The sequence below is a fragment of the Pteropus vampyrus genome, unplaced genomic scaffold, assembly GCF_000151845.1.
Source record: "Pteropus vampyrus isolate Shadow unplaced genomic scaffold, Pvam_2.0 Scaffold118, whole genome shotgun sequence".
NCBI lineage: Eukaryota > Metazoa > Chordata > Mammalia > Chiroptera > Pteropodidae > Pteropus > Pteropus vampyrus.
In genome coordinates this window covers 1,503,490-1,527,569 of record NW_011888899.1, presented here as the reverse complement: position 1 = coordinate 1,527,569, position 24,080 = coordinate 1,503,490, and the positions used below count along the sequence as shown (strand labels likewise).

Here is a 24,080-nt window from a genome sequence, read left to right as displayed (position 1 = left end):
GTTATCTTCTAGGAGTTTTACAGTTTGCATTTTACATTTAGGTCTGCAATCCATTTTGAGTTAATCTGAGTTAAGGTCTGTGTCTAGATTCACATTTTTAGCACATGGATGTCCAGTTGTTTCAACACTATTTGTTGAAAAGACTGTTCTATCTCCATTGCGTTTGTTCATTTGTCAAAGATCAGTTGACCGTGTTTACATAGGCTTATTTCTGAGCTGTTCTGTTATTCAGTTTGTTTATCTTTTCACTAATACTACACTATATTGATTAGTGTATCTTTTTAGTTAAGTCTTAGAGTAATATAAGTTCTCTAACTTTGTTCTTCTCCTTCAGTATCGTCCTGGCTATTCTGTGTCTCTTGCTTCTCCATATAAACTTAAGAACTGGTTTGTCGATACCCCATAAAACAACTCTCTGGGATTTTGATTGGAGTTATATTAAATCTATAAATCAAATTGGAAAGAACTGACATCTTGACAATATTGGGCTTTCTCTCCATAAACGTGGACTCTCCATTTGTTTAGATGGTTTTTGATTTTTTTTTATCAGTCATATAGTTTTCCTCATGTAGATCTTGTATATGTTCTGTTATAGTTGTACCTAGTTATTTCATTTTGGGGGTGCTAATGTAAATAGAGTGTGATTACAGATTTCAGTTGTTCATTACTGGTTTCTAAGAGTAGTTGATGTTTATCGTTAAGCTTGTATCCTTTAACCTTGCTATAGTTGCTTTTTAGTCCCAGGAGTATTTTTGTCGATTCTTTGAGCTTTTCTTCATAGACAATGATGTCATCTGTAAACAAAGACAGTTTTATTTCTCCCTTCCCAGTATGGATACCATTTATTTCCTTTTCTTGTTGAATAGGAGTGGTGAGAGCAGACATCCTTTTCTTGTTTCTGATCTTAGTGGGAAAACATCTAGTTTCTCATCATTAAGTACGATGTTTGCTATAATTTCTTTTTGTAGATGATCATTATCAATAGAAGACATTACCCTCTATTTCTAGTTTTCTCAGAATTGTTATGAATGGATATTGGATTTTGTCAAATGGTTTTTGTGCATCTATTGATATGATTATATTCTTTTTCTTATTTAGCCTATTAATTTGATAGATTACATTAATTTATCTTCAAATGCTGAATCAGCCTTGCTTACCTGGGATAAATTCTACTTGGTTGTGGTACTTAATTCTTCTTATACATTATTGGACTTGATTTGCTAACGTTTTGTTGAGGATTTTTGCATCTATATTCATAGGAGGTATTATTGGTCTATAGTTTTCCTTTCTTGTAATGTCTTTGACATTGTTATTAGGTGATATTGAATTTGAAAGTATTAGGTGAATGAATTTGAAAGTATTCCCTATGCTTCTATCTTATGTTTGATAGAAATCACCACTAAACCAATCTGGGCCTGATGTTTTGGAAGGTATTAACTATTGATTCAATTTCTTTAATAGATGTAGGCCTATTTAGATGATCCCTCTGTGAATTTTGGTAGAATTTCAAGGAATTGTTCTATTTACTCTGGGTTATCAAATTTGTGGGCATAGATTGTTCATAATGTTCATTTATTATCCTTTTAATGTCCATGTGATCAGTAGTGATAGCCTCTCTTTCATTTTTGATATTAGTAATTTCTTTTTTTTCTTAGTTAACCTGGCTAGAGGCTGATCAATTTTATTGATCTTTTCAAAGAATCAAAGTTTAAGTTTCCTTTAGTTTTTTTATTTGATTTTTTTGGTTTTCTATGGGTAGAAACTTTAAAAAGTAAATATTAATGGAGCACTCTGAATAGTTCTATATATTAAAAGACTTATCCTGACTTGTTTTAATGCCTAACGAAGTCCACACTTATTAAGTAATTTCTGACCCCTTTATTTCTCTTTGTGGTAATACGTAGAACCAGATTTTTCTTAAATTTTCTTTTCAGCCTTTATTTACCTTTAGATGTTGACTGGTAGAGTTTTTAAGTAACTTATAAATTGTTTCAGAGAGAAAAGTCGAAAGGGAAAGGATTTACTGATGCAGCGGAATCCTTGATAAACCAGATTAATAAGAGATATAAACCGAAAGACAATATAAAGTCTACAAGAAAAGTAAAGGAATCTTTGATTGACGGGTATGTTCTTAAATTCTAGACTTGAATATTTTTCTGACAGATACAACTAAATTATTTTATACTGTTTAAAGTTTAGTTTTAAACATGTTCAAATAATGTATCTTTCAAATAGAAACTAACACGTTATTTACTTTTATAAATGTTAGCTGTTTAAATTACACAGGAAGGGAACCCAATTTGAAATTAGACATTCTACTATTTGACATTCTACTATTTGATTACATTTTATAAAGTCTCAGAAATACTATACTGATATAGCTTACTGTTTTAGAAATAAGCCTTTAGGATATAGACATTTTAAGATTTTATTTATTGACCCTAGTGATAAGTAAAAAGAAATATATTTAAATATATTGCTTAATGAAATGTGAAATTTAAATGAGCTGAAATGAGTGCCTTTTATATAGTAAATATGTATTCCTGGTTTATAATCTTTCTGAAGGTTAGTTCTGATTACAAAATGTCTCTTTAGAGGCTACCAGTTGGTTAATTCACGTTTAAGTTAATTCTGGTCTTATATGGCATGAAAATTATTCTCAAGACAGAACCATTCATTTTAAATTGCTTGGCATCTCTTGCTGCATGAATGATTCAGTTTAGAATTAAATATTGTTGCTGTTTACTATGTGTGAATTTGCAAAAATATCAGAGCAGAGCTGTCACATTTTAGCTATTTATAGCATATCGAATATAGACTTAGTGACCCCAATATGTTTTACCTTACATAAAATGGTTTTTTGAAAAAAATTCCACTGATATTTAATTGCTTTTCAAATTTTAACAAAACCTTTTTTTATAGTGGTTTTTCAAACAAATCTGATCTACAGCTCAATAAGGTAGGTTTCATTTATTTAACTACACCAAACATATATCGTCAAACTCTATGATATTTGACTGTAAACACTAAAATAGTGGGTGGGTGGAATTAGATTTAATGTTTTCAGCATACTGGTAAGTAGATAAAACAACTGACAAGTGTAGTGGCAAGTCCTCAAAGAAGCCCTCGAATATGCTTTTCAAAGAAAATGCTTTTACATATGACTGTGATAGTTTCGCCTTTTGGTTCATGGTTCAGTGTATCTTTATCTGCATTTTTTCCCTAGCCGATCTCATCTCTCCTGACAATAAGATCCTTCTTAAATCTCTATTTTTGTTTAAAAAAAAAAAAAAAGTACTATTCATCTAAGCTTAACATATCAATTATCTTTATTAATTCCTCACAATTACTTTCTATCTCTATTTAATTTCAGGTTTTGAGGTTCATCTTCTGTAAATTCCTCTTGAATCTTCTGTCTCCTGCCTATGCCAACTCCTGTTTTCCTAGTTTAATTTCTAAACCCTGGATTATTACAGTAGCCTTAATGTAAGTCTTTTTGCAGCTGGTATTTCTCTATGTTAATCTATTTATTACGTTCAATTCCAGCTGTTTTCTTTCTAAAGCGCACAGCTTCGGTCCTGCCATGCTCTCGTTCAAAACCTTTCTCGGATCCCTGTTGCTTATGGAATTAAGTGGAGACTTAGTCTGGCTCCCTCGTCAGTCTTGTTTCCTAATATTAGTTTCCTAGGCATGTCTTGTTTAGCTGAAACATAATAATAACCTGAGATTCCCCGAAGTGTTTATTCTTTTTTTTTTCCCCATGTTTGGAAAGAACTTCCAAACTGACTCAGCAGGCTCTCACCTTTTCTGATCGCCAACACTTTCTTCCTCCCTACAAGGCTTACTCCAGAGTCCACCTTCTTTATGAAAACTTTCTCAGGCGCCCTGACTCAGATCCAGTTGGGCAAGAATTCTGAATCTGCACAAAGATTTCTTTGTATTCTTTAAAAATATTTTTTCACTATTCCAGTTTTTTCTCACTTCCGTCTTTTGCTAGAGTGTAACTCTTTGGAGCAGCGGGCTCCAACCTTTGCGGCACCAGGGACCAGTGCTCCTATGAGAATCTTATGCCTGATGATCCGAGGTGGAGCTGAGGCGGCGATGCTGGCGCTGGGGAGCGGCTGCAGATACAGATGAAGCCTTTGCTCACTCCCCTGCCGCTCACCTCTCGCTTTAGAATCATCTTTGCATCCTGAACATCTTTGCTCACCTTTGTATCCTCTTTTTTTTTTTTTATAACTTCTGTAATAGCACACACTGGCGTGCAAACGATGAATTGAACAACTGTCTCTGAACACTGGTAAAAATCATTGGAAAGGATCAGTCAGAAAAGGCATCGGGGGAATAATATATTGAGGGATAAGTTTTCTGCAATAATGGAAATAATTCTATACAAAAGTACCCCAAAGAAATAATAAAATTAAAGATGAATCGCAACTAAAAATAGTTTTAATATTTCTAACTCACTGGGTATTACATTAGACTTTTGGTTATCTCTGATTAGTAATTGTGTAGCGACGCTCTATACTTAATTATAGTTAAATTATTTTAATAAAACAATTATTCCTCACTACATTTTGATCCAGTCGAATATATTTTGAGCAGCAGGCTATAGGAATCATCTTACACATAGCTTTCTCTAACAGTCCTAGTTGACTGATAACAATTTTGAGTCCTTCAGGTGAGATTTTACATAAACCTTGTTAGCCACACCCTGATTTTTTTTTTCTATTTAAGAATTTAAAGCAAATGAGTGAAAAAATGCTATTTTGGAGTGTGTGCCTCTGTGTGTGTGTGTGTGTGTGTGTGTGTGTGTGTGTGTGTGATTCTAGAATCAAAGTTCAGTTTGTAGAACACCAGTGAGAAGGTCACTTACCTATGTACAATGTTAGTAAATATTAAGGATAGGATCTTATGTTTTGTATTTGATTTTTAATATTTTCTATTGTTTTTAGTTAATACTTAAGTCTTCAATATTTTTAAAAGCGTGGATGTTTAATACTTTTATTCAGTGTACATTAAGGAAACTTGTAAAATTTATGAGTGGAAACAACTAGAAAACACAGGAAAATTTAATTGCATGTTATTTGTTTGCCAAATATAGTAACATGTACAAGTTTGATTGGTTTTCTGTAAACTTCTTTTGTATTTAGGAAAAAGTTCAGAAGAAAAGTTATAGACAACTGAAGACCACTTTTGTTAATGTTACTTCTGATTGCCCATTGTAAGTGATTTTTCATGAATCTTATAATTGTCTTCACATTTGAAGAAAATTTATCGTATAATGGGAATTAATAATTCTCTTTATTTTTATAGGGATGATGTCTACAATTTTAACTTGAATGGTGCTGATGAGCCTATTATAAAACTTGGGGTAAGCTAGAAATCAGTAATTACTTCGTATTTAGTTGCTTAGTTTTTATTTCGTATTTACCATGTAGTTACTAGAGTTTTTAAATTTTTACCTGCTTATAGGTATGCTTAAAAGTATTTTAACATATACTATTTTTTATTAAATTTATTGGGGCAGCATTGGTTAATATGTAAATTTCAGGTGCACAGCTTTGTAATACATCTTTATTCTCCACTGTGTGCTCACCGCCCAAAGTCGAGCCTCCTTCCATATATTTTTAAATATTTTAAAGTTTATTTGGTACTAAATATACCTAAGTATATTTAGTTTCCTTTCAGATCCTTTGGACTGAAGTAGAGAAAAATCACTTTCCTTATTGATGCAACAATTAAAATTTTTAAAAAATTGTTTTAAACATTTTTAACACTTTTTTTATTTTAGTATATTTTACAGTACTAGCTTTCTTCTTAAACATAAAAACATTTTCGTAAGCTTAATTTTATTGTGACATCTTACGACTATGTGAAGTGATAGAAACTAGGTTTTGTTTATTTCTTCTAGTTTCTGTTTACCATTGTGACTCTAAGAAAGAAATTTTCTAATGTTTCTTCACAATATAGATCCAGGAATTTCAAACTACAGCTAGAGAAGCCTCCGTGGGTAATTCAATAAAACTGTAGGTGTTTTTATTATAATTAGAGGGATCTTTTTCTTCAATATTCCCTCCCAGTTTGAGAGTTTTTAACATATGGGAAGAATGACTAAAAATGCTACTGTCATGGTTATCCCCATTATGGTTTTACTGTTTCAGCCTTTGTAGTTGACTTTTGAACAATGTGGGGGTTAGGGGCACCGACCCCCTGTGCAGTTGAAAATCTGTGTATAACTTTTGATTCCCCCCAAACTTAATTACCAATGGCCTACTGTTTACCTGGAAGCCTTACCGGTAACAGTTGATTAACATGCATTTTATGTGTCATGTGTATTATATATGCTGTATTCTTAAATAAAGTAAGCCAGAGAGAAAAATGTTATTAAGAAAATCATAAGGAAGAGAAAATACATTGACAATATTTATTGAAAATAATCCATGTATAAGTGGACCTGTGCAGTTCAAACTCATACTGTTCAAAGGTCAACTGTGCTTCTGAAGCTAAAATGCAGATTCTGTGCACTGTTGATACTAGTTGTACATCTAAGATGATAAAGCTGAAAGGACTTAGCAGCACTTTCATCTGACCTTGTTATTTTATAATTAACTGAGGTCAGACGATAAGTCTTTTGGCCAGAATTACATAGTGAATGAGTAAAAGAGTAAAAGGCTGAAAACCTGGGTGTGACCGTCCAGTCCATGCTGCCATAAGTCCTTAAGAAAACAAGTCCTTAGAATTAATTACAATTAATGCATATTTTTGTTTAAGGGTAGGTTTAAAGACTCGTGCTGAACTTGAAACTTCTCTCAAAACAAAAGATAAAAGAGTAAGTTATAATATCCCGATGTGCCTATTAAAGCCAGGATTTCTTTTAATAACTTTTCAATGCCAAAGGTTGTCACAACTAGAAGACAAAAATGACTGGATCATTTTTTCCCCTCAGATTCTCCAGGTTCCCGTTATGACTTTTCTTATGGTCTCTGAGCTATTTGTAATCATCCAGTAATAGATGTGACAACTTTAGTCACGTTCTCTGATGGTATTAGGTTATGTCTGTATGGAAGTAAGCTGTTTTGATTTCCCTTTTTAATTAACAACAGTACCGACAACAAAATACAAGTCTTGATCTTTGATCTGGATTTCCAGGTGACTTTCTTGGATAGGTCCTTAATGCCAGGTAGAGTAGTGTGCCAAAGAAAGAACTGGTTTTCAGGGTTAGGGTTTTTTATTTTTTTATTTTTTGGCTGAACTTACCTTGCATAAGTCACATTTCTTCATCTATTACAAGGATTCTTTTTTTAATAGACCGTTACAGATCATAAAAAGAAAAATCTCTTTAGCGATACTGACACAGAATACAGATTTGATGACAGCAAGACCGAGATTAGCTGGCTAAGAGAACCAAAATCAAAACCACAGCTACTAGACTACAGCAGAAATAAAACTGCGAAGAAACAGAGAAGTGGGAAATCAAGTAAGAAATCACTTTACAGAGAAGTGTTGCAAATGATCTTACCATTTTAATTATGTAAAATGCTTTGTTGGTTAATAAGTACATTTTTGTATCTAGATAGTAATTTTCACTATTTACCCTTAGGAACAGAAAAGAGTAAAAGCAACAACACAAAAACACTATGGTGGTTTTGCTTTTTGCTTTATTTTTGGTAACATGGTTATATTTAGATTAGTTTCTTAAAACAGGATCTTGGGGGCACAAAATATGATTTATCATAATCTTTGGTTCGTGATCTACTCTCAGCATTTGGCTATTCATGGCTTACTGTTATTTAGTTATTAGGCATTTATCGTGAATACGTACTCATGAACTCAACACCCGGAACAGAATCAAAGCTTAGACGACATCCCATTCCCTGTCACATCCAACAGACACACTTTTTAGGAATTCATATAGATGCCATAAAAATATATTGAAAACAGTTTTCTTGCAGAAATATTTTTGCCTAAATCTTGTGTTTCCCCAGCACATGGTTTCTCTTTAGCGATTCTCTCGAAGTAGTGGGATGTTACTTTGAAGTATGAGTATGTGGCTAGAGTAATGGCCACTTTCATCGCTTAACGTCAATTTCATGTTTACTAAAACGCAAAGATTTTATACATTTGATTTTTAAAAGAAGACCTGATGTAATCCTGAGCTGTTAAACTTATATTTAAGAGAACCAACTTTTATTTCAGGATAAAAATAACTAGTAGCACCCTGTGGGTATGGGGGAGGGGGTGATGGCTTATAAAGAAATAAAAACAGATATGGATATTTGGCATGTGTTTAGGAATGGGCCTAAATCTTGACATAGAATGAGAGGCCAGTCATATGCACGAGGAAGAGAAGCAGCAGGGTTTTTACAGATGAGAGAGAAGTGTGAACTAGCACAGTGCGCTCAGGGAGTGCGGCATTGCTGGGGTTAGTGTGTGGGTCAGACTGGGAAAATGTTGGCAGATGCGGCTAGATCTAGTCATAGTGGCCTTCGAGGCCATGTGTTATAAGCCAAGTTGAAACGAGATTCACATGCTCTCAGGAAGCTTATAGTCTAGTAGGGAGCTGTACAAATAAAGACATTTATAACTTAAAGTAGAAGATAAGAGATCTCGAGAGGACACGAGAAGTTAGAACACTATAATCAATAAATACCTTGAAAACCGAACTGAGTGAATTGTTTTGTTTACAAGCCTGAATGACAACAAGTCTACATGTCTTAGCCACCTGATTGGCGGGACTGGGAGACCTTCCCTCCAGGGTGTCATTGCTTCCTTTGTCTGGATAATCCCACTTCTTACACTTCAGAGAATATTTAGGAATTTGGAATTGTGCTTGAAAGGCAAAAAAGGGAACAGGGAGTAAAGCGACTCTCAGTAATATGGGTAAATCTTAGAAACATAATAAACTGTGGGTGAAAAAGCAAATCATAGGATATTACGTGACATGATTGTATTTTAGAAAGTTCAGTGTACTCTTTATTTATAAAGTTCATTGTACTCTTTAAGGGTACATATCTGTGTAACAAACCTGTTTTTTAAGATCAAGTGAACGAGAAACAGATTTCAGGATAGTGATTGCCTTTCCGCAGGGGATAAGAGTACATATAAGTAGATTCGACATTATGCACAATCTAGTTCTTAACGGGTGGTAGAGACTCAGGGGTGTTAACTTCATAACTTACGTTACATGTTCTCTTGTATGTTTAAAAATTTTTGTAATATAAAAGGAGGAGAAAGGGGATTAGTAACTGAGAACATACAAACACTGTACCGTAAAAGTTATGTCGGTTTAGCCTCGAGTCATCTTGAATTTTAAATGATCAGTGACTTTAAAGATACAATTTTTATGATTTTAACTTACATGCAGAAACATTTTAATAAATTTTAATGCCATTATCTATTTGAAATTTTAACCTTATTTTCTTGAATTGCAGGACCACCTTTGGAAAGGGGACAACCAAGGTCTAAAATGGTAAAACCAGAGAATTTGTGTTCAAACATCCCTTTAAAATTACTTTTCTCCTTGTCATGAAAAAAAAAAAAAATTGTCATCTGATAATTTTATCCTTGCTGGTTACCTGTTCCCGTAATTTTTCCAGTTTTGCACACTTACTCCTCCCTCCTGCCTTTTTGAATGTGTTAGCTTGTTTTAGGTCCATTTTGTTCTGTGATGACATATTTTTGTCATCTCTTTTCCTCTCTCCCTCTTTTACTGAAGTTAGGTAATACATAGCAGGCCTCTCAGAGCTTTAATGATAGGGATTAAAAGGTGATAGAGAAGATATTTGGAATGAAAAGATAAAATCCCATCTCTTTAAAAATATATAACCGGAAGCTTGTGCTTCTTAATCTCCATCATCTTTTCTGCCCTGGTCCTCCCATACCTCCCCTCTGGCAACCAGCAGTTTGTTCTCTGTATCTGAGTTTGTTTTCGTTCCATTTTGTTTGTTTGTTTTGTTTTTGAGGTTCCACATAGAATCCAAATCACATGGTTTTTGTCTTTCTCTGTCAGACTTATTTCACCTAATATAATACTCTCTAGGTCCAACCATATTGTCACAAATGTCAAGATTTCATTCTTTTTTATGGCTAATATTCCATTATATTTCAGTCTTTTTTCTCTCTCTCTCCAGTCATTTTTAAATATTAGGAATCTGTTTAGTTCTACAATTATTTTATCTAGGTCTTATCACAGTTCACATTTTAGAGCAAATAGCTTGTATTTCTGGTATCAAATATTGATTTAATAATATTCAGGAATTTTTCTTCTTCTAAAGACATCCAATAAAAACATTACCAAAAAAGTAGATGAGACAGTCCCAGATGGGAGGACCAGACTTCCACGAAGAGCGGCAAACACCAAAAAAAATTACAAAGATCTCTCGAATTCGGAATCAGAAAGTGAACAAGAAGTTTCACATTCGTTGAAAGAGAAATCGCTAGTAAAGGTAAATAGAAACAATTCAGATTAATAATTTCTAAAAGCCTCTTAAATACTAAGTATGGAAAATATTTTTGTAAAGTCAAATTTATCTTGTCACTTTTTAAAAAGACAACCTTCTGCATGAGAAAACACATAATTCTAAAAATTGATCCTTAGGCAATATAATGCTAAAATTTGTAATAAGTTGGCAGTAATGTTACAAAACAGATGTTTGACTCTAGTAAAATTATAACTTTAAGATAATATCGTGGAATTAGAGAAGTACTTGATCTTTCCAAAATTATGCTTCAGGAAAATACAAGCTCCTGGGAACCTGGATCTTTCTCTTGATTGAAAGCTGAAAGAGTGGGTCTGGGGTCTTCCCACACACTGCTCCATCTCTGTCCGTCCCCGGCTTCTTCCTTCAGTCCCCTAATGTTATGCACATCCCTACCCACCTGCGCTTGAAAGCTTTTTCAGCAAAGTTAAAAATTACATCGTGTTTATAACGTGCCAGGCGCTGTTCTAAGTGCAGACAGCCCTTGATTTACGGTGGTTCAACTTAGAATTTTTTTACTTCGTGATGGTGCAAAAACCAATACACATTCAGTAAAAAGTGTACTTCGAATTTTGAATTTTGATCTCTTCCCAGGCTAGCAATACGCAACGGGATAGCCTCTTGATGTGGGCCGGCGGCCGCGAGCCGCAGCTCCTAGTTCTCACGCGGTCACCAGGGCCAGCAGTCAGTACGCTGCAGTGCACTGCGTTGCCATTTGGGTTTTTTTGGATATTGTGTTCTGAGCACATTTAAGGTAGTCAGACTAAGCTATGATGTTCGATAGGTTAGATGTAATAAATGCATTTCCGACTCAACAATATTTCAGCTTACAATGTGTTTATGGGGATATAACCCCACTGTAAAGCGAGGAGCATCTATGCTTGATAGATTTCACTTCATAAAATCTCCTAAGTACCATAGGTGACTTGTACTACCATTGACACCTCATTTTCTAAATGAGAAAATTGAGGCTCAGAGACATGAAGGAACTTGCCCAAGTCACAGAGCTAGGAGATGGTAAAGCACAGGTCTCAGCCCCGAAGGTCTGACCCCGAAGGTGGGTCTCCGCCCGTCACTGCTGCTGCTGCGCCGCCACGCTCCACCTCCCGTTCGGACCTTGCGCCTCTTATGGGAGGACGGCGAGGCCTTCGTCGCTTACGTCTGCGACCCCCACTCTCCTCGAACCTGCTCTGCGCACTCAGACGAGTCTTCCCAGGCCACCCACCCTCACCTCCCTGATTGTCTCCATTTACTTGGACACTCGAGGCCTCAGGACGCCTTCCAAGCTCATTTCCCCTCTCCCCAGAATGTCCCCAGAGCTGTCACAGTCTGAATAACCTGTGGCTCCCAGACAGGACCCGGGTCTGTGTCGGTCCTCCAGGCTCGGCATGCCTTCTCGCGCCGCCCTCGTACCTGAGCCCTGAAACCCAGGAGCCCTCCGGTCTTCCCACGCCGAATAGCATCTCCTTCGACCCCTCCGAGTCTTTCAGTCGTGTCTCTCATATGCACGTTTGATATTTTCCTGTGGATCTGTCATGTCTTTTAGTATATTGGAAAGCCTTTCACTGTTCTGTGGCCCCCGCTATGCTTGTATGTAGTAATGTGACATTTCATAAATATTTCAATGTGATTTGAATTGCTTCGCATGCCCAAGCATGAGTTACTTGTATTCTAGTGTAATCTGAAAGTTATCAATACGTTTAGGAGGAGAATATCCAACCCAGAAGCAAAACCAGGAAGCTGTCGAAGAAAGAGCCGAATGCCGTCTCCGCCGACCCACAAAAGGAGGCTGCGTCCAAAGAATGGGACCACTCAGCCCTCCCCAAAGACACCAGGCGACGTGACAGCCTGGACTTATCACCTGTGTCTTTGGCTGGGAGTTCCTCATCCATAGAGGTCATGAGATGTCAGTATCCTTTTCTTTAGTTGAATTTTTAATAATTTTCTATTATAACTAATCATGTGAAAAATGTAATTTAAAGACTAAATTTGGGGAAGCGATTAAGGGTGTAGGGAGCCAGAGTTTCTTTTCAAACTCGTTGATGCTCGGAACTTGATCTTTGCTGAGCAGACTTGGGAGCAGTGTTACTGTGACACTAGTTTTTCGTGTTCGCACTTTTTATATCTTTCAGTCCTTTTTAAGGCTATTTGAAAGCCTTTCTGAGTGTCCATAATTCACTTAAAATTCAAGACTTAAGTCGGTTAACATATATTTAGCCTCAAGTAGCTATTTTTTTCTTGTCTAGAATATTTTCATAATGCTTGGGACCACTGTCATCTCAGATGACTACGTACTCAGGAGACAGATGCTCATGCCCTGAATTGATCTAAAAACTCTAAGAAATCGTTTCTACTAAGACTTAGTTCAGCCATGGATTTCCTCATCTATACATGAAGAAGGATTTAGGCCAAATGATTTCCCAAGCCATTTCCAACCATACCTACTGTTTAACATATAGCGGTGCTGGTTCTGAGGTCACAACACTCGGGCTGATCGCTACAGTGCAGCTCATACGATAGACAACTCTGTTTGAAATTGTTTTGAAAGTTCGTACGGTTACAATTGCATTTTAAATTGAGCCGTTAATATTTTTCAAAGGCTTATAAAATATTTTAAACATAATTTGGTCTTGATTTATCAAAAGTTTATTCTTTTTAAATATAGCTAACATTTGTGGGTTTGATAAATTATATTCTTAGAATCGAAATTAATCATACTGCTGCGAAAGCAGACGTCAGCGATAACACCTGCCATCTCTTTTTCGTTCTGTGAGGCAATACAGGTGTAGAGAAAATAACAGAAGGGGATTTCACTCAGGATTATGACTGCGTAACAAAATCCGTATCACCTTATCCAAAAACCTCATCACCCGAATCCTGGAACAGTAAATATGAAGCTGGAGGTCCGAGAGAGTCAACCAAAAACAGTGAGAAAAATTTACCATGTGCAGGAGAAAGTTTCTCACGAATTCCACAGTCGTTGGTTTTGGTAAGCGCGTGTATTTTTCCTTAATCAGAGATAGTAGAAGTGGGTGAATCATTTGCGTCTAATCTTAATCAAATCTAGCTTAAGGTTCTGTCTTTGGTCCTGGGGAGAAGAGGAACCTGACAGGTAAAACAGACTCCGGAGGAGGCCCTGCGGATGTGTCTGCACATCCAGACTAAGGCGTTCACTGTCTGCATGTGGATGGGCTTCTTCCTGCAGCTCAGGCACTTTCAGATTTTCCCATAACTCAAAGCCTTTAGCTACTAAATCACAAGTTGACAAAGCAAATTGACAAGAATGTAGTTTAAAAAGTATGAGTATAGCATTTGCTTTAGAGTTCTGTAAGGAACTTTAAAACTAGTAAATAGTATATTAACAAGTTTGATAATATTGAAAAATTTCTCTCACGAATTATTTTATGTACCATTAATATGTAAATATGCTCAAAAATCTTTAAAAAAGACAGAGATAGAAATCGATTATGGAGCAAAGTGAGAGAGACACCTAAAAATGTAAACGTAACGTCTACAAGGAGTAGTTTTATATTTTGAGGTTTTTTTTTTTTAAGCCGTGGATACTTTGGTACGAGTTTAAACCACGCCCCCCAACACCCACCCCACCTCCCATTTTTTTCCGGCTTGGGTTGTATAGATGGAGAATTTTGAAGTAGTATTAAAGTTACAGAACGGATTGCCAAGATAACGTAGTTCCCTACAACTAGGTATAGTTCCGAGTTCCAAGTCAGGCAGAATTGCATTTAAATCTTGGCCGTACTGTTTGCTATGGAACATTTCACAAGTTAACGACTCTCTCTGCACCTCAGTTTTCTCATCTGTAAAATGGGACTGTGAAAAATTAGGCTGATTATGTAAGGCATAATATCTGATGCTTAGTAACTACTCAGATATATTAGTCTCTTGATGTGCACCACCCTCTGCACAAAGACAGGATTAATGACGGTTCGGGGCACCTTTGTCCAAGATCGAAAACCTCTGATAAAAGCACCCTTCTGGCCCACCGCCTCGCACTTGTTACTTCTCGGTTTTAAGGTCTTTTCCTTCTGTTTAACCAGTAGTCTTCACAGGCCATGCTTTTCAAACAAATTCTCACGCGAAACCTCCAATGTGCGAGACAGATAACAGTGGAACCAGGCCGTTTAAAGCAGTGAGGCGACCTAAACCCTCGCGTGCTCGGCCTCTCCCCCCAAGTCCTCAAGGCACCTTCGCAGGCCCCTCAGTTTCTGCAGACGACAGTCTGCAAGGCAGTTTCCTGCTGGACTGCGACTTCACGGTCCTTTGTCAGTATTGCTCCAGCGCCCTTAGTCCCCCTGAATCCTTTCTCTCCTCCGTGTCCCATCCTTCGGATCTCAAAACCCAGGTGACCGCCACCCACCTCCTTTGATGCTACTTCAAACGGAATCTTGGTTGTTACATGTGTATTGGCTGGACAGTTACATCACATGAGACATTTTGTTTCCCATTTACTGTGTACTCTTAGTTAAGTATTGGAAGTTTGCTATATAAATTAGTCGTACCAGCTTACACTCGCCAACGGTGCCACTTGACAGCGCCCATTTCTCTACAGTTTTCATTAACGGAGTCTTATCACGTTTTTGTCAACCCAGTGAGTATACAATGTGTCTCTCTAATCTGCATCTTCTTGATTAACAGTATAGAGCATTTTCATATGATTTTTTGGCCACTTTATGAATTGCCTATTTTTCTAATTTTTTGATTTTTCTTATAAATTTGTAGGAGCTTTTAATATATTCTGGATAATTTTTTTTGTTGGTTATATACAATGTACACATTCTTTTTCCAGTATGTATCTTGTCTTCACTTAAAACACCCATAGGACAAAAAAATGTATGTAATGAAATTCATCAACCTTTTGTGTTATTCAAGAAATCCTTCTTTCAGCTATTGTCCTAAAAACTTTTTTCTTCCTTTCCTTCTTTCTTTTTCTTTCTTGCTTTTCCCTCCCTCCCTCTCCTTTCTTTTTTATTGTTTTAGGCGAGGCAACCCTCACAGATTGCAAGGACCTTGTCCGCTTACAATCCTTTATTTTTTATTTTTTACGCCTACAGCACCTGGTTTTCCCAGGTGGTCTCCCATCCAAGTACTAACCAGGCCCGACCCTGCTTAACATTTTATTTTAAAAATGTTCATTTTGGTTTTAACATTTAAGTTTTCAGTCTTTCTAGGCTTTCCCTTTGCAGATGGACGGTGAATTGGTGCAGCAGCAAGCATGGACTACCCCTTCTCTCTCCATCATTTGTCATGCTGACCTGCATGGGCCAGCTGTCAGCCTGGCCAGCACACGGGCCCGCGCCTGTCTCTGAGCCGGCACCGCGCCGCTTTAAGCCGTGTGGTCTCACACTCACGGGGCGTTTTACCACCCGGTCTCATTCTTTCACTTCCAAATTCTCTTGGCCTGTATTGTCCATTTTAATTTTAGAATCAGTCCGCGTGAGGGAAGAATTATGGTTTCCCAGAATCGATACTGAGCTTTCTCATCCACATACTTCATTTTTCTCTACTTTTTGGTCTTATTTCCAACAAAGTTGTGCCAGACCTTCCACAGAGGAAGTTATATTTGTTAGATTAGTTCCCAAGTGTTTGATGGGTTTCCTTTGTGCTGTATTGAAAAAAATTTGTTTTCTGGGTTTAATTTTTTGCTTTAAAATTTTTTTTTTGGTTTTAAATAATTTTTTACTTTCTTTGGGTTTCTATAGGTCTTGTTCATTCATAGTCCAGGCATACTCCAATTAAGAATGCTATTGTGAATAGAAAAAAATGTAAATTCTGGGGTACTTACACACACATGAAATTGCAACAGCTTATTCAAATGTATGCAGTTACGGTTCTGAAAAACAGTTTATGGAAATTGAATCTCCAAATATCAATGAAAATCATATACAAACGGAGTTATGTGATAGTAAAGCCATCAACCTTTCCTTAAATTTGGTTGATAAGAATTGATTACTGGCCTTTAATAATAATTATAATACTTTAATATTTCTCAACTGTTATTACCAGCAAATCTGTTGTTTAAAATGTGTGGGATAATTTGATCATAGAAAAAGTTTAAATTTTAAAATAAGAAGCATCAAGGTCTTAAATGATGAGGATTTAGCTGCTAAACTACTGACTTGCATATTTATAACTAGGCCTTTCTGGTTTCATGGTTATATAGGAATTCAGTTGAGCTTTTTGCCACTATAAAAGTCCATCAATCCATCGACAAAAATATTTTAATCTGTAAAATACAGAAAGTCCAGACAGAATTTTACATCTTGGAGAGAGCTGGGATTCAACCTTGACCTAGATGGGAGGGTGGGTACGCACAGGCTAAGTGGAAAAATAACAGGAATATCTCAGGGAGCTGGAAGCGGACACGCATTTTCATGAAAAGGGAAGAAACTCATTTGATCATTTGATTGGAAGAAAGAAACCTGTGTATTGAAACAGTAAAAAAAAAAAAAAAAAGATGTGTCTTAGTTAAAGATATAGCTTAAAAGAGTTTAGACTTATTTCCTATGGTTCCCCATGTTCTGACTCAAATCAGAATCCTACTAAGGACAAATTAAAAAGGAGTATTCACAAAAGCCAGCTCAAAAGTATTACTACAGTTTAAGGCCGAGGTTAACCTAAGGCTTTAGATTAATGCACAGTAGTGTCAGATGAAAAGAAAGGGCTACAAAAATAATCTGCAAAAGGAATTGACAGCATTCGCAGTTTACTGGCTTGAGGCTTAGAGAAAGACGATGCAGTGAATCTAAGAGTACTTATGTATGTTTTTCCAATTTAGGAAAGTCGTTCAGCATCCCCACTGTCCACGTCCAGTGAAGGACGAGAGAAAGTATGGCATGGCGTGCCCCGGGACTCCGCTCACATATCAGGTGTGTGGTCAGAGCCTTGCTTCAAAACAAAAATTAATTGCCGAAATACTGCTGTTAAATTTCACTTAAAGGAATCACATATTTTAAGTCATCCCAGTATTCAGTTTGCCTGATGTCCACATGAAAATAAGGAACTAGATAGAGTTAATGCATGGTTGCCTAAAACGATATAAATAACTGAAACAAAGGCTTTTTTCATAAAAGCAAGAACATATGAGGTATTTTAAATCCAGACTGCAGCCCTGTTTTTTAACTGTTCTTCAGGCCCTACGCACCATCTGAATCGCAAACGGATGTACATGGAAGATAACGTAAGTAATTCCTACGAAGCGGAATTGGAAGAGGAAGAGGACGAGGATGGGAGAGCAAACTTGCTTGCCCGAAAACAGTCTAAAATCGAAGGTGCGAATGATCGCGCTGACAAAGGTAGGCAGATCCTGCGTGTGTCCAAATGCAGCTATTTTGGGAGGTGGTTTCTTAGGTCTTGAATGACTCCATACTCAAAACAAGCGCCTTTGTGACGACAGCTTTGGTTAAGTCCACGAAGGATGATGCTTCATTGCGAAGCTCGCCGTGTGAATAACTGTAGTACAGTCTTTCTTAACCACAAATTTCCCTCCTCCTATTACTGATTACCTCGTATAAGTTTTACAGGAGCATGAACTTAATACCTGGGTTAATAACGTGGAAGTAGCTACAACCCAGTAAAAAGTAATCCAGAAATGTTTCATTTTAATGTTACCACTACTGCCTTAATACCCAGGCCACAAGGTTTTTCATAAATCTAAATATTTTTACACTAAAAAATATGAGGTCTGTCTTTGATATCACAGTCCTTAGATTACACATAGAATCTGAAAATAAGATTTTGTTTTCAGCCTCATGACAAGGCTAAATTTGTAATGATGAATATTTTAACTTTGTCTTCATTTTTTTAGTGTCTGAAAGTACCTCTCCATTATCAACAAATGACATTTTTATTCCTGGAAAGAACCAGGAAACTGAAGTTTCAGGTGTAGACATGTACGAGCAGCTTAATACGGAATTTAAAAGGAAAGTCAATGTGAGTTATTCTTTAAATTATGACTCATACCTGATAACATGCCACACCTTCTACCAAACTATCAGCTTCTTTAATCCTTTGGCAACAAAACCCCCGTTCATGAACCTGACTTTCCTCGTGTGCTGGTGAAAAAATGAGGATGATCACTGGGTGAGGCCTTATCTCACGAGCAAGGTTTTCTTCTCAAATCCGTGCATTATCTCTATTTTTCTACGGGCTCTTTGTCCTATTTTCCTTATTAATTTAACATTTTTTCTGATTTTGTTGTGTGCGAACCATTTTCTTCTCATGCCTCACTCATTCTCCATCTCCTGGAGCTGACTGCTAGCGAGGGCACCGGTGCAAGACACGAGCGGCCGCAGAGAAGGCCGCTTCTGCGCCGGCTCTGCACTGACGTTCCCTTCGTTACTGTGGCTCCGACGTGGTCCTGTTTGCAAAAGCACCTTCTAAAAGTGTTTTCTCCGCCCATCTCTTTTCTTGCATGCCTATATTTACACTAGTTCTTTTTGCCCTCCTGTTAAAAAATATCTTTCTGCACAGGTTACCAGCCCCACCTCTTCCCTGCCTTTTTCTTCTATTCAGAGGTAAAATCGGAAAGTATTTACGATTCTGCATATTTTATTTATCCAAGGTTGACCTAGTCTAAACAGAGAAGCCCTCCTCCTTATATTCGGTTGTGTGAATGTATGTTTTGTGAAAAATGATACTAAAGAACTCTGAGTATGACTTAGGCTGTGTTCCCAAAGAGAATTATAATCATTAGCATCTTTAAAAAATATTGTAGTGTGTGGCGTCCTGACGAAACCAGTTACCAGTTCAGCCCCTCGTCGGAGCCACTGCTCTGACTGAGCTTACTCTTTACACTTCACTGAGTCTTTAACTCTTTACTTCTGTGCTTAGTCATTTGCATTTCATGGAAAAGGCTTTGTTCCTAATATAGTCTTGGGCAGATTATTCTTTTGTAAATAATAAATTTTTTTCAGCTCCGCCAAAAATTGATTGATTATTTTAATAATCACTCTTGGAAAACGGCTCAACACCACCTGAAAGCAATGAACTATAAGCTTCATGAATACAGGTGTGTAACAAAAATCTCTTCTGAGTGCTCTATGTTCTACATGCTATATTTAAAAACAAACAAAACAAAAACAAAAATGCCATCTTGTTTCTTTAATAGGCTCAAAAAACTCGATAAATTCCAAGACAGCATCATAGAGGAACTGGAGAAATTGGAAAAAGATTCACAGTCTTTAAAAGAGTTGGAGAAGGAATTTGCGGTTTGTGTTTTTAAGGATTTAAAAATAATTTTAAAACCTCATTTTGTAAAGGGCTACTCTTAGAGAAACCTCTGCTAACCTTCCGCTTTTAAAGATTTTTAGTCAGTTTCATATAAACAAATTAGATTGAATGATGAATACCTTTGAGAGGTTATACTTCCAATATTTTTATCTGAAAGAGTATGTGACACCTGGAATATTTTTAGCATATAGCCAAGTTGTTTACTTAGAAATACTAGAAATGTAAATTCTGTCAAGTTTGAATTTTTAAAGTATAACTAGTTTTGTATTTTAAAATTTAGGACTTTTGGGAAAAGCTATTTCAGAAGTTCATCGCTTATCAAAAAAATGAACAGGAAAGGTTAGTATGACATAATAATAACTAGGATCTATAAAATTAGATTTTCAATTAAGATGTTAAAAATTTTTCATATCTATATTTTAGACATTTAATTTGAATTCCTGATAAATACAAAGGTAACTTAATTTTGTTAGGCTTCGCGTCTTGAAAGCTTCATTGGACAAAAATGTCTTCTACAGCCCTGATCGTGAAGAAAATATTTGTACATCTGAGGTATAAAGTTCATATTTTTCAATCTAATTTCTCAACGTTGGTTAGTCTAAGTTGTCTTTGATAGTGAAGTTCACGGGGGAAATTATCTTACAGATGTGTTTCATGAAGGAAAAGATGAACATGCTGCAAGCCAGGCTCCTCAAGGAGATGGTGAGTCTAGCGGGGTTTTCAGATGGAAGAATCTCTCAGGCTCCGATGTCGGAACGGGAAAGCCTTTCACGGAGTTTTCTTCTGTCTGGATTGAGAAGAGGCAGTTTTCGCCCAGTGACTTTCAAGCATTTCAATTAGAATAATGGGAGTGGATTGGTAGTAAAATAGTGGTTGAAATGAGTCCCTCCTAGAGAAAAAAAATCAATTTGCAAATTTAAAAAGTAGCTAGCAGAATGGTCGCCCTGCGCTGTGCCTTCTCCAGAAGGGGCATCGGGGCAGAGCTCCCGCCAGACCCACGCCTACGTGGGTGACTGCACTCCGGCGACTTGGACATCAAGTGGGACTTTCCAGCAGTGTGAGGGCGGGGGGCGTCCTCGGCGTCTTCTCCCGTGTGCAGGGCGCGTGGCGCGTGTGCTTGTACCTATGGGCTCGGCGCCCCCGCGTGCTGGTGTGCGGCAGACTGAGCCTTGCTGAGACTCTGCAGTTTTTCTTCCTTTAAATATTAAATCGGAATTTCATTGACTCCGGATTTAAAAGACTGAGGTCTTCTCTCAGGGACTATCTAGACGACCCGCGGCGAGCACGGACCCTGCGCGTTAGCATGCGCGCTGACGCGCCGTGTCTTTGGGGCAGGGCTGTTAACACTTTTCTGTTTCATTCGATGCTTTTATAATAATTTAAACCTTTACTTTTCTCGGCCATAGCAAGAAGAGGAGCTGCTTACTGTGCGCAGAGGCCTGCTGTCACTCTTCATGGCTCACGAAGCAAATGCGAACATGTGAATCTAGTTACGAGGTTTTATCCGATCCCTCTACAGCTGAGAAAGTCCCTTTGACCTCAGGGACGTGACGCCACGCCACTCATTTTTGAGATAGTTTTCGGGATCCAGGTTTTATAGCGATATTTGCGCCAAATATTACTGAGTTAACTATACTTACAAAAGTAGTTTATCAAAGTAAAATTTATCATATAAGAAGTTTTAAATGAATATAGTTTGGACTAAACTATAAAGAAGTATTAAAATTTGTGTACTAGTTTAGAATATCTACCGGAAAAATTTAGCCTCACTTAGAAGTCTGTTTTAAAATGTTTACCTGAGTATAAATTGGTACTTGCAGCATAGTGTTGGAGAGTATATTTATTCAATTATGGCTCCAATATTAGAAGGCACTAAATAGCCTAAAATAGTAGGTCTTAACTCATAGCAGGCTGTTTTGAGTTACTGAATATTAAGCTCCTATTCGTTGTAATAATTTGCTAGATTAATTTATAAAAATACATTCGTGTTATATTAAAGTTAAAATAAATGCTGTCACTTGAATAAATACAAAATTGTCTAAGTCATCTTCCTGTTTTCGAACCTTGGGTCCGTCAGCCATCCAAAGCAGACCACGAGGCAGCTGTCTGCGGTCGTGACAGCGCTGATGTCAACTGCGCAGAAGTCGCTACTCCGTGTTGCCCTGTGAGACTTCTAGAACCCTCCCTGTTCTTCCAAACCTTTCTAAGGCCTTGTCATCCCCTCTGAACCTCACTTTCCACCATTCTGGTCACCCCCCCCCCCCCGCCTTCTACCTTTCCAGCTGGCCTTCCGGACCGTCTCAGGCTGCTTCCTACACCACGCTGCTGGGCACCGCTTCCCGACCCACTCTTCATTCCTTAGTCCAAAGTAATATTCCCTCGCCCTCTCTCCTCTCCACTTTATCCACTAGCTCAGACTCCTCGTTCCACGACCTGAACATCACCGGAGAAACGTCATCGAGCTTGACATTTCAAATAGCCACTCGGCCTTGCCCAGCGGTCCCCACTGCGCCCTGTTTGATCGACGTGGCCGCATTTGCAGAGCGCCGCATAGCCGTTCCGCTTAATTCTCTTCCTTTCGGCCGACGGCCTCGCCGCCTCCTCGCCTCATCTCCTCCCTAAAATCCAAATGCCGCCCGCATCAGCACGGGCTTCGTGATTTCTCACACGGTCCCGTTTCAGGACAGTCCGCCCCCGAGTGCTCTGGGTCCTGTCTTTGACCTCTCCGTCCTGGCGCGCACAGCCCGCGCCCCTCCAGCTGCTGCCCTCCCCGTGCCGTGCTCCACTCACCTACTGGACACGGCGAGTTTTCTCTAGTTTCTCTCTCTCAAATGCCTGTTCGCTCCGCTCCTCCCGCGGTCCAGCATCCGTCCCTGCGATTTCACCAAAACTGCTTTTATCAGAATCCCCTAAATCTAATCTCCATCTTTTTACTCGGCTTCTCAGCGCCATCTTACCTCGCTGGGTGCATCTTCCATTCCGTCTCGTCTCTTTCCTGGCTTCCCTCCTACCTCAGTCCAGGGCTCGTCCCTAGTCTGTCACTTTCTCCTTGCGTGATTTCATGTGGTTTTACGGAATGAGCGTCTTTGTGTCGATGACTTCCAAACGTAGCAAAGCTCTGGCCTTTACTTTGGACGCCACTGCTCTGACGGTGCTGATGAGCAGCTCACCTCCCAGATAACTCTGCCCTCCCTCAGCATTCTTCCTCATCACCAAAGAAAAAAGTAAACCTGTCCTTCCATCTCGGGAAATGTCGCTCTTACCCAATTACTCAGGCCAAAACCTAGAAGTAATTCCTAATTTCTTTTTCCCTTGGCCAGGTACTTGATCAATAAATCCTGCAGATTTAACTTCCAAAACATGTCCCACCTGTACCCTTTCCGTCCCCTCCACCGTCACCGCCTTTGCCAGTGTCAACATCAAATCTCGTGTAGACAACGGCAGCGGCCTCCAGCGTCCATACTTGCTTTTCTACAACTTAGCCAATCTGTTCTTGCAAAGTCACAAAGCATACCGTGCCACTCCCTTACTTAAAACTCTCCAGTGATAACTCCTAAATAACCAAAGAGTCAAGAAATCACAAGGGACGTTAGAAAATGCTTTGGGACGAATGAAAACGCAACGCCCTGACACGTGATGCAGTGAAAGCAGTGCTCGGAGGGAAATTCATAGCTGTGGATTTGTTTAAGTGTTGAAATTTGGAGCACATCTGATTTAAAAAATTTTAAGCTTATTTATAAGCAAAATTTAGCTGTGAGTTCTGTGTAATTCATTTTTAACATTTTCTGTTATACATTTAAACTTAAAAAACTTTAGAGCAGAAGTTGGCAAAGTGTCTTAAGGGCCATACAGTAAATGTTAAGGCTTTTGGGTCAAAAGGTAAACTTGATCTCATGTAAGTACTTGTATAAACATGGCAAATATAGCCATTTAAAAATGCGAGACCATTCTTAGTTTGCAGGCCTTTAAAAAGAAAGGTGGACCAGGTTTGGTCTGAGCTGTAGTTTGCAAGACAACTGAATCCCTCAATTTATCTTACTATTAACAGAAATAGTGATCTAAATCAATTTTCTATTAGCAATGCACATACATATGTATACATACATATATATATATTACATGCATATATATATATACACATAGCTAAAAATTTTTTCTATTTCAAACATATTAAAAATAATGATCCTTGTAGCTAACAACTTATATTTCTTACCTGGATCACAATTTACCACCACGCTGGTGTAGGTTTACCACATTTCCTCAACCAAATCGAGCTGTAAAGTGTTAACTTTCCAGAAGAACACAGGACATGGAAGAGAAAAAAGTTTGCAGTATTAGTACAGCCAGGCA

General features: G+C 37.7%; 1 protein-coding gene across 1 annotated transcript in view; it reads left to right on the top strand.

The window, feature by feature from the left end:
• SYCP2 (synaptonemal complex protein 2) overlaps positions 1-21,747 on the top strand; it is a 64,509-nt gene extending 42,762 nt beyond the window's left edge. Inside the window, exons 24-43 of the mRNA XM_023534103.1 lie at positions 1,996-2,123; positions 2,923-2,959; positions 5,154-5,224; positions 5,317-5,374; positions 5,974-6,029; positions 6,775-6,832; positions 7,312-7,480; positions 9,435-9,472; positions 10,278-10,448; positions 12,186-12,387; positions 13,256-13,470; positions 17,278-17,368; positions 17,633-17,794; positions 18,307-18,431; positions 19,415-19,509; positions 19,609-19,708; positions 20,011-20,069; positions 20,204-20,282; positions 20,376-20,432; positions 21,137-21,747. Of these exons, the coding sequence (XP_023389871.1) occupies positions 1,996-2,123; positions 2,923-2,959; positions 5,154-5,224; positions 5,317-5,374; positions 5,974-6,029; positions 6,775-6,832; positions 7,312-7,480; positions 9,435-9,472; positions 10,278-10,448; positions 12,186-12,387; positions 13,256-13,470; positions 17,278-17,368; positions 17,633-17,794; positions 18,307-18,431; positions 19,415-19,509; positions 19,609-19,708; positions 20,011-20,069; positions 20,204-20,282; positions 20,376-20,432; positions 21,137-21,214 (2,049 nt within the window). The 3' untranslated portion in view covers positions 21,215-21,747. The remainder of the gene's footprint in view (positions 1-1,995; positions 2,124-2,922; positions 2,960-5,153; positions 5,225-5,316; positions 5,375-5,973; positions 6,030-6,774; positions 6,833-7,311; positions 7,481-9,434; positions 9,473-10,277; positions 10,449-12,185; positions 12,388-13,255; positions 13,471-17,277; positions 17,369-17,632; positions 17,795-18,306; positions 18,432-19,414; positions 19,510-19,608; positions 19,709-20,010; positions 20,070-20,203; positions 20,283-20,375; positions 20,433-21,136) is intronic.
• The last annotated feature ends 2,333 nt before the right edge of the window (positions 21,748-24,080 follow it).